The 10,748-nt window shown below is 42.6% G+C and overlaps 1 protein-coding gene across 1 annotated transcript; it reads right to left on the minus strand.

Moving 5' to 3' along the window:
* Positions 1 to 1,354: 1,354 nt before the first annotated feature.
* Positions 1,355 to 1,940, minus strand: BT62DRAFT_919048 (uncharacterized protein; the record flags this gene model as incomplete). Its single annotated transcript, XM_043184121.1, has 2 exons — positions 1,355 to 1,719; positions 1,829 to 1,940. 2 exons carry the CDS (start codon positions 1,938 to 1,940, stop codon positions 1,355 to 1,357), a joined length of 477 nt encoding a protein of 158 aa, XP_043041364.1.
* Positions 1,941 to 10,748: the final 8,808 nt, after the last annotated feature.

Here is a 10,748-nt window from a genome sequence, read left to right on the forward strand (position 1 = left end):
ATAAGGAGACTGTCACTTTTTTTTCTTGGTCTTCTCTTATGCCGACTGTAATAATAGGACTGGAGGGACCCCCTGGGCTGATGGGTTAGTATATATACTCTCCTCGTTGTTTATTGTTCATCTGATCTAACTCCTCCTTATCATAGACTGAGTTTCATCAACCAGTGTCCCATCGCTGCCATGAGCCAGATTTTTCTTCTATTTCGAGCTTCAAACCCTGATTGTTTTATAGAATGACTCATTTCTATATGACTTTACAGTCCCCAATCAGGTTTTGGTATCATTATCATCTATGTGCATCCCTCCCCTTTTCCTGAGATGAATACGATGTCCCTCCTAGCTACACAATACTGCAATGGTCTATGGAGACCTATGGTCATCTACCACCCCAGTGATCCTCACCGATTTTGATATGACATTGGTACAGGTTTGATCTTTCCTTCCTAGCTGCTAACATTCATATTCATATACATCAAATACAGAAGCAACAGTTATCACTCTCACAGGTATGATGTCGCATATGTTCTTTCATCTCCTGGAATTTACCCAAAAGCCGAGTGAGGGTTCAACTGGAACTACGGGTATTTATTTGTACACAACAGTGTGAAATACTCCATACAATATATGTTGTAGGCATGATCAGAATGTCGGTTATCAGTGCTCATGTCTCCTTCAACATTTAAAAGCATGTCCATGCTCACCAATGTTTCTCCAGTCAGCCTCACAATGCATCCCAACATATATACAGTCAAACTGACCCACCCAGCTTCTAGCAGCACCTCTTCATTGCCAAACTGTCCCACCATTCACCATTCTCCTGAAAAGTCCACTATAACTGTCAATGCCGAAAAACAGGTCAACCCATGGGATGGCTATGAAGAGGATAAAATGCCTGGAAAGTCTCAGCTGTGGCTCATGTGCAACCTACAGTTACAGGCCTTCTCTATTTACTGCTGCCTATTCTCAGTCATATTCTTAAGGAACATCTTCATTCCATATGCAATCTGCAGCTATCAGATTGCACTGGTCACGGTGGTGAATATCGTTTTTGCTATTCTCATGAGGCAGGAATGCGTTATAAATGCAATTGAGTGCTCTGTTCTTCACTTGTGAGTTCTCTTTGCCTGATGATCTTTGTAGTTCACTGATGCGTTTTCTTACCAAGGTGGTCATTCTTCATTCGTAAGACTGCTGCAAGAGTGTATTATAATGGAGGCATCCATTTGGGAGCTGCTGCTGTTTCAGGTACATTTTGGCATCCAAGCAACTAGTGAACTTGTTCACAGCAAATGGGTACATTTCCCCGCAAAGTATATGTCTGCATGATTCTAAACCATTGATACATTTCCAGACTTCAGTGGCTTGTCAACTTTTTGACTCCAAGAAAGGCTTGTGGAGGAATAACATCCAACATTGTCTTCTTCTCCAGATGCTCCTGTGTGAGCACCATGCTATGTGTATACACAATATCCAACTCGGTTATTTGTTCCATGAATTGCAGCCACACGAGTTCAGCGTGATTGTACCACCAGTTGTGGTAGTTCACTGATGTCTGCGAGACGTTGGGGAATATATTTTGAAGTACTGGCATGAGATCTTGGATATCTGACCATGCTGGGTGCGCTTTGAGATGGAGGTGGCAGATATTGACTTTGAGAACAAAGGAGATGGACCAGCAGAACTTCAACGGCGAAAATGAAGAGTCAATGGACCAAAAGGCTATGGTGTCTCATTGTAGGATATGGATGATAATGTGGTTAAGGTGGAAATGAGTGAAGATGTGTATGTCAGTGCAGTACACATGAGTAAATTCCAGGAAATGATTTACTGATGAGAAGGGATGATGTTGCCATTCGGAGACATTCGACAAGTGTAAGAGGAAAGGCCCATGCTTCCTCGATGATGTGGGCAAGTATTTCGGCAGGCAGTACATTTGCCATTGTTCAAAAGCACTTGTAGAGATGATTTGTTCAACTGAGTTGTTTGGTAATTTGTGTGATTAAAGGCATCATTGTCCCTGCATTTTATACCTGATGATGCTCCACATTTTCATGATCCACCTTCGCCTCTGTGGTGAGAATTCTATCTCATTCAGGCACCTCGTGCTTTACTGGCGATGCGTGGTACTGGACTTTGTGAAACATTGGTAGAGGCTAGAAATTTGTGATGTGTAACTTTCATCTCAACATTCATTACAGATTCTGATGCGAAATGGATTTTCATGCAGGTTCTTCTTGTGCACCATCTGGGGTCTCTTCACTCTAACATGCTGTGGAAAGCAAGGCCCAGCGCATAGTGAATAACCTTTTATGTCCAATGCAATTCCTTTCTTATCAACATACAGAGTGCCATAGTGGAGGGAAATTTGCCACCACTATCATTCATCACTGCAAAGGTGAAGGAGCTTTTTCATTGCTGTGCCACAGTCTGGGCCACCCTGCCACCAAAGACAATCACAAACCTGTCCTAGTTTTGTCTCAGCCACTGTAGCTTCGCTATGTCTACAGTATAAATTCCTTTGTCAACAACCACTGCACTTTGATATCTTTACCCTGACCCACCTGTTTGCATATCAATCAAAATGAGCATGAATGCATCATTTTTGCATCCAGTCTTCAGTGATTGGTGGTCCATTGGAAAGCAGTGGGATGCGTCCACTTTCTGCTGTGTTATCTGGGAAATTGATGAGTATGATGGGAGAAAGAGAATGCATACATGGAGATTCCTAACAACTCATACATTTCCATTCCCATCAGAGTCTTGATCTCTGCCAACTCATTTCCCTGATAGATGTCAGCACAAATAAGACCATCATGAGTGTGCCATGTATACTGTTTCTCATGCACCACTAGCTTTTTATCTGCAGCCTTATGTGGGTTCATCTTATTGACATTTAATAGACACCTCCCAATGGACTTCCTATAATGAGTTCATTTTCCAATTCCTTGCTACTGACTTGTGTGTTGATACAGATCCTATTATTAGTATGACTGATAGGTGTTCCTGGTGCATTCCCTGTTAGTTGCATCATTGGTCAGATAGTCTTGCTGTAGTCCTGAATGAACTAGTGATAGAAGTTAGTGAATCTTAAAAAGGACTGTAACTTCTTCTTTATCAGCACCAGCCATTCTGTTACCCCTGTGATCTTTATCAGATCCATCCAAATGCTTCCTTCACTGATGATTACTGCAAGGTACTCTATTTCTAGCATCTCAAATTCACACTTTTCTGCTTTGAGAAAAAGCTTGTGCTTTCTCATCAGTTGGAGCACCTGCTAAACCAGTTATTGATGTTTTTCATGATCTTTAGACATTACAAGGATATCATCCAAATAGATTGTTACTTTGCCAGTGGTGATAAGGTCCTTGAATATGTTGTTCATCATCCACTGGAAGGTGGCAGGGGAGTTCATGAGGCTGAAAAACATGACTGTTGGTTCAAACAGTTCTCAGTTGGTCTGGAAAGCCACCATCCATTCATCACCTTCCTTGATTTGCATGTTGTTGTATTCTCACCTGATATTTAATTTAGTGTAATACTGTGCTCCTTGCAGTTTGTCCATAAGTTCTGAGATTAGCAGAAGAGGATAACAATTTTTAATCATCATCTCATTCAACTTTTGATAGTCTTGAACAGGCCAGAGCTTTTTATCCTTTTTCTTGATGAAGAAGAAGAGGAAAGCCATGGGGAATTTAGATGTGCATAGGATAGTCTCACTGTCTTCTATTTCCTCATCCCACCTGTCCTCAGAATCTTTATCTAGCAACTCAAATGGGATTTTGCAGCATCAGCACTGAGAGAAGGTGATCTGACTGGTCTTCCAGTTAACAAGCAGATTGTGCTGAATTAACCAGTCATGACTGAGGAATATTTTCTTGGTTCTCAAGTCAGTAACTGCCAAGTTGATTCATTCTGAATGATCACCAATGGTTAGTCATAATTTGACAAATTCAGTAATTAAACCAGCTTGATTCTTAGTGCTGTCCATATTATATACTGGAATGGAGGCAGCCATTGCCTGAGTGGGTAGTTTGTGCTTATCAACAAAAGCATGATTAATCGAGCTTCTGGTATGACTGCTATTGATTAGGGCTGTTACTGCATACATGGTTCAGGACATAAGAGTCTTGATCTGGGCCTTGGTGGTCAGATCCTGTCCTGGAGTCTTCTGTCACTGGATATACTTTTGGGGTCCCCTGAGTTAATCAAGCCACTCCAGTCCTCAGCACTGTCCAGCCTTCTTTATCTTTTCAATTATCTCATCTATGACTTCTTCAGCTTGGATTTTCTGTATCTAATTTTTGAGTACTGCCTTTGCTTCTTCTTCTGTCCTGGCATCTTTGATGGCATGCCAGGTCCATTCAGTGTTGAAGGGCTTAAGCCATCCAATGGGGTTCTCTCCCCCTGTTCAGCCCATAGGCAATTGAGCTCTGGATTTTGGTGATTCTTTTGGTGTGTGTATAGTGGTTGAAGACTGTAGTATATTTGAATGCATGCATAAGTTAGGCATAGAGGTAACTACAGAAGTACTATTAGTCTGTCCAGCAGCTACTCATGACACACCACTAATTTCATTGGCTGATCCAGTGGAATTGCTCATCAGTCAGCCCTGTCTTTTACTTCCTTGATTTTTGTTTCCTTTCTGAGTTCCCCTTCTTCCTTCTGCAACTCTGCTATCTGTGCTCATATATCTTCTCAGGTTCATTTCTTCTTCAGCAGTCTCTTGACAGATGTCCCTTCTATCCACAATTGAAACACTTCTCTTCTCTCTTTAGCTGATCTATGTTCATTGGTTTGCTGTGTCCAATGTACATGATGCTGGTGCCAGTCTTCTGGATTCTATATGTGAGGGTCCAGCTTTGTTGGGACTGGTCCTAGAAGGAGACTGCTTGATAGGTCAGCCAGCACTGATTTCAATGTCTCTCTGGTGGCTGCCACATGCTCTCTGTTCCTCCAGTTCTCAGTGATACTGGCAGAAGTTTTAGTAGAAGTGAGGGTTGAGGAATAGTGCTACAATCCTTCCTCTAAGGAATTGTCAGAGACTGTGGTTGGGGACATGAGCATTAAGAGAGACTTGAAGCCCATAGGTGTCAAGTATGGATTCAGAGTGGGAGGGAATGGTATCTGTGTCTGCAATAGATAAACTTCTGGAGAGATGAGGATAAGTGTTTCTCCAAGCAGCCTCACTGGGAGTGATGGCTTCTGTGGACCCTCTCCATGGGTCTGATGCTGCTGGTGTGCTGGGCTCTCAGAAGGGAGAGCCTGATGTTTCTGTTTGAAGACCATATCAACTTGAAGAGCCAGATCTCCAGGTTGCAGCCTCAAGTTCATGCTGGTAGCAATGGTACTGCCTATCATACTAGGCCTCCTTGTACTTGTTCTGAGCCTGGGCTGCTGCATATTCAGCAACATCTCAGGCTTGTTCTTCTTTTTCTTGCCTGGCCCACTCTGTTAGACCCAAGCATCACATGAACAGATACATATGATAAACAGATGTCTCTTCACACTTTGAGGGATCAGCTGAGTCTACTGATGCATATTCTGATCAGTGTGTCACAAGGCCAAGAGAATTGGCTCAACTATAGAATGGTGTAAAGATAAACTTTAGCTCAAAGCTGGAGATACCCAGCAAGAGCAAGTGGTCTTAAATACTGTACAGGGTTTGCTAATAATACTTTGACTAATTATGTGTTTCTGAGTCCATTGTGCTTATTATCCTAGAGCATCATTACTGTATATAAAAGGTTGATTGTGCATCATTGGACAATGTTGTTGTGTCACAAAACAATGACAGACTGAGCTAGTTGTGATGACTAAGCTCATCCCATGGTTCTAGCATCCTGACTAAGCATAAATAGGGGTTAAGTCTCAGAAAATTAGGAAAAGAAAGGGAAAATTTAGAAAGCAGAAGAAAAAATCATAACATTACCCCCTCCTTAAGACCATCATCCTGATGGCTTAATTTAGGGATAGTTCATAGTCATATATGGCATCATTGGCATTCATCAGCTTTTCATTCACCCACTGGTTTGATTCAGATCTATATCCCTTCCAGCTAACCAGGTAATCAGCCATGGTTGTCATGCCACCCTCTCTTGCTCTAACTTTTTGGAGTCTATGGTGTAACACCTGGTCAACTTCATAATGTTCCTCATCATCAATAAGGTCCAGAGGAGGCAGTGGTGGCTTTCTCTGGTTAAGGAATGCTGGTGCAATACAGGGCATCAACAGTGTTTTGTTGAAGACATTGTGAATTTTTCAAGTGGGGGGTAATTGGAGTTTGTATGCACTGGCTTCAACCTTTGAAAGTATTGGGAAAGGGCTGGTTCATTTGTCCACTAATTTGCACTTAGGATGTGGAAGGTGAAGGTTGGTTGTGTCAAGCCAAATCTTATCATTCAGGGAGTACTCATGTGCAGCATGGCAGCACCAGTCATATTGTCGTTTCATTGTTACCACAGTGTGTTTGAGGGCAGCCTTAGTTTCTGAGTGGATTTTTATCATTGTAGAGGCAAAATCCAGTGATGCAGGGGTGGTGGCATGGCATTGCTCAGTTTGGGTGATATTTGGATGTCAACCATAGTTGACAAAGAATGGTCTTTTCCTGGTTGCTGAATGAACTTGATTATTGTGTTGGAACATGGCAAGTGCAAGCTATTCCACCCAGTCATCTTGCTGATAATTGATAAATAACCAGAGGTATTTTTCCACTTCTGGTTTGTGCATTCTGTCTGACCATTGCTTTGAGGGTGGTATGCTGTGGATGTGTTCTGTTTGATGTTTAGGAGAAGGTAGAGGTCATCTAAAAATTTGGATACAAACTGAGGTCCCTTATTGGAGATCATGACTTGAGGCATGCCATATTTGATATAGACCTCATCACATAGGGTCTTTGCCCACCCTTCAGAAGTCAACTCCATTGAACAGGTGATCAGAATGATTGCTTTGAAGAAGCAATCAACAATGATGATGATGACATCATAGCCATTGCAGTCTGGGAGTCTGGTGATCATGTCAACAGAAATGTGGGTCCACAGTGATGATGGGACCTTGTTTGGATATAGGGAAGCTGCTTGGGCCTGCATCACTGATTTGCCTTATTGACAGACTTTGCATGCTTTAATGTATATGGTGATGTCATTGCTCATTTTGGGCCACCAGTATTCCCACAACACTAACTCCTTAGTCTTGGTGATGCCAGGGTGTCCAGCTGTTGCATGGTCATGACAAGTGGTGATGATTTCACCACATAGTCCTTGGTCTTGGAGAATGTAGATTTGTCTATCATAGCAAATTAGTCTCCTGTCTTGTCATTTCTTGCTTGTGATTGAGAGATGGAGCTATGCACTGGTCCCACTTATGGCTGTCCCGAGTTGCACTCTTGATCCATTCATGGATCTCCTCCTCCATCAGCATTATCATGGCCCTGAAGTGTTCAGGCTGTAACAATGTCACTCCCTTGTTGTCATTCCCCCCCTGATCATGGTCTGCTCATCAGCTAAGCAGGTCAGCCTTTTTGTTTGCCATGTCTGCTTTGTGGTGTAGTGTATATTGGTATTGACTAAGTTCAGTGACCTATCTGGTTTGTCAACAATTTAATTTTTGGGGCTGTTGGAAATATCAAAGGTTTTGGTGATCAGTCCAGATTTCAAAGACTTTCACAGCTCTGATCAGGTAGTGCCACCATTTCTCCAGGGCAAGCATAATAGCAAGGAGTTCTTTGTTATAGATTTCATAATTTCATTCCATAACAGTGAGTGCTTTGGAGAGAAAGGTGACTGGGTGCCATTTTCTGCTTTGTTCTTGTGAAAGCACTGCCCTGATGGCATCTTCACTGGAGTTGGCCTTGACTCTGAATCTTCCTTCCTGGCTGGGGATGGCAAGTATGATGTCCTCAGCTAGCCATTGTTTCAGATTGTTAAACATGGTTTGCTGAGAGGGGCCCCAGGTCCAAGATGCATTGCCAGTTAACTGTGTCATTGGTCAAACTATCTTGCTATAGTCTCAGATGAACTGCTGATAAAAGTTCATAAATCCAAGGAAGGATTGTAGTTCCTTCTTTTTAGTCAGCTCAGGCCACTTTACCACCCCTGCCACTTTGACAGGATCCATCCTGATGCTTCCCTTGCTAATGATGACTCCAAGATACTCAGTCTCAAGCACCTCAAACTCACACTTCTCCACTTTGAGGAACAATTTATGTTTCCTCATCAGGGCCAATACTTAGCATACTAGTTTCCTGTGTTCCTCCTTTGTTTTTGACATGATCAAGATATCATCCAGATAAATAGTGACCTTTCCAGTGGAGATAAGATTCTTGAAGATGTTGTTCATCATCCATTGGAAGATTGCTGGTGAGTTGGTGAGTCTGAAGAACATAACTGTGGGCTCAAACAGCCCTTGATTTGTCCTGAATGCTGCTTTCCATTTGTCCCCTTCTTTGATGTGGATGTTATTGTAGCCTCACCAGACATCAAGTTTGGTGTAATATTTGGCACCCTGGAGTTTATCCATCAGTTCTGAGATCAGGAAAAGAGGGTAGCAGTTCTTGATTGTCATCTCATTCAGTTTTCAGTAGTCTTGAACTGGTCAAAGCTTCCCATCCTTCTTTTTGACAAAGAAAAATGAGGATGCCATGGGAGACTTTGATGGTCATATCCACTCACTGGATAAGTTTTCATCAAGGAACTTGTCAAGCTCCTGTTGCTCATTATTGCTGAGAGGATAGGTTTTGCAATCTAGATTGGCATTGGCATTCAGGATTAGTTTGATTGCATGATCCCATGGCTTCAGTTCTGGCAGCTTGTCAAAGCTTTCTTTTTTGAATAAGTCCTTGAAGTCTCATGCCCATTCAGGCACCATTTCTTTGAAGGTTTTCTCTCCCTTCAGTTCATTAGCTTTGGCAGCTAGATTGTTGGTGTAGTGGACTGCCCAGATGTGTGCTTTATATTGTAGGTCAACAGTGAGGATGGTTTTCCCATCCTCCATTTCCTCATCACACCAATCATCCAGGTCTTCATCAGGCAACTCGAATGGGATTTTCTGACACTGACACCTTGCAAACATGATCCTTCTGGTTTTCCAGTTGATCAGCAGATTGTGACATATCAGCCAATCATGACCAAGGAAGACCTCTTTGGTTCTGAGATCTGTTACTGCCAAGTCAATTTGTTCAGAATGATCCCTGATCGTGAGTCTAAGCTTGACAAACTCAGTGATTGAACTGGCTTAGTTTTTGGTTCCATCTGCATTGTATACCAGGATGGGGGCCACAGTGGCTTGGGTTGGTAGTTTATGCCTATTGACAAAAGCACAGTTAATAGAACTTCTGGTACAATCACTGTCGATTAAGGCAGTTACAGTGTATGTTGATCAGAATGTGAGGATTTTGATCTGGGCTTTGGTGATCAAGTCTCATCCCAGGATGGCAGATCGATGAATGAACTTTCATGGTCCCCATAGTTCATCAAGCCACTCCAAGGCTTGGCATCACTCAGTCTTCTTCATTCCTTCTACTATCTTGTCCACTAATTCTTTGGTTCTAGTTCAATGAACCCAGTTTTTAAGAATGGCTTTTGCTTCTTTCTGGTTCTGGGCCTTCTTGACAGCCCTTCAGGTCCATTCAGTGTTGAATGGTTTGAGCCAAGTTTTGGGGCCCTCTGCTCCTGTTCAGCCCAAGAGCATTTGAGTTTTTCTTGATGATTCTTCAGTGTGCATGGTGTAGGTCTGGGGTATATTCAAATGTGTAGTAGAGATAGGCATAGGAGTAACTACAGAGATACTATCAGTCCGACTAGTGGCTGAGAGTTGCACACCATAAAGTTCTTTGGCCAGCCCAGTGGAACTTCAATCTTCATTTCTGTGCCTAGCTCTTCTTCCTCTTTTTGCAGGTCAGTGATTTGTGCTTGGATATCTTCATGGGTCCATTTCTTCTTTGGGCAATCCTTTGCCATATGGCTCTTCTGCCTGCAATTGAAGCATTTTCCTTCTTTCTTCATTCGATCTATGTTCATGGGTTTCTCTGCTCTTGTGTACATAGTTCTGGTGCCTGTCTTCTGGGTGCTGTATGACAGTGAGGCTGTAGAGGGTCCCTGTAGTTTCTCAGCAGTTGTCTCCAATGATTTATTTGGGGTTGGCAGGGTTAGTTTCTTTGAATAGTCTTGCAGGGTCAACTGTTCTGCTTTCTGCCTTTGCCACTCCTTATACATTTTGATGATTCTTTCCTTCCATTCATTGTAGCCAACCAGCATCAGGGCTTTGATGCTGATTGCAGATATCATTGTGATGTAGGAGGAGGGGACTCCTCACTTGAGGGCCTCAACCATCTGGCCATCATTGGCTGTATCATTTCAGATTCCAGCAAGCTTGGTGAGGTGTTCTAGCTTGTCAAAGGAGTCAGTTGCCACCTTGTCATCCATCTTGTATTCCTTGATCATCTGTTTATGTACTTCCTGTACAGCTGGGTCAATGAATTTGTTGCATAGCATCTGCTTGAAGACAGGCCATGAGAGGTATTGATAGTGCTCCCGATGATATGCAGGCTACATGTCCAGCCCTATAATTTGCAAATTCTGCATAACACACTAGAATATGCTAGTAACTGAGAATCATTAGCCAGTAGAGGACTATGGCTGAGGCTCCGAGCTGATAGTCATGCTAGTCACCAATACTAAGTCCAAGAGAGACTTTGTAAAATAACATGGCCTAAGGATAAGAATCCTAAGTCAGGTTTGAACTTAGAAAAGTTC

The sequence above is a fragment of the Guyanagaster necrorhizus genome (genome assembly GCF_019112545.1).
Source record: "Guyanagaster necrorhizus MCA 3950 unplaced genomic scaffold BT62scaffold_9, whole genome shotgun sequence".
Taxonomy (NCBI): domain Eukaryota; kingdom Fungi; phylum Basidiomycota; class Agaricomycetes; order Agaricales; family Physalacriaceae; genus Guyanagaster; species Guyanagaster necrorhizus.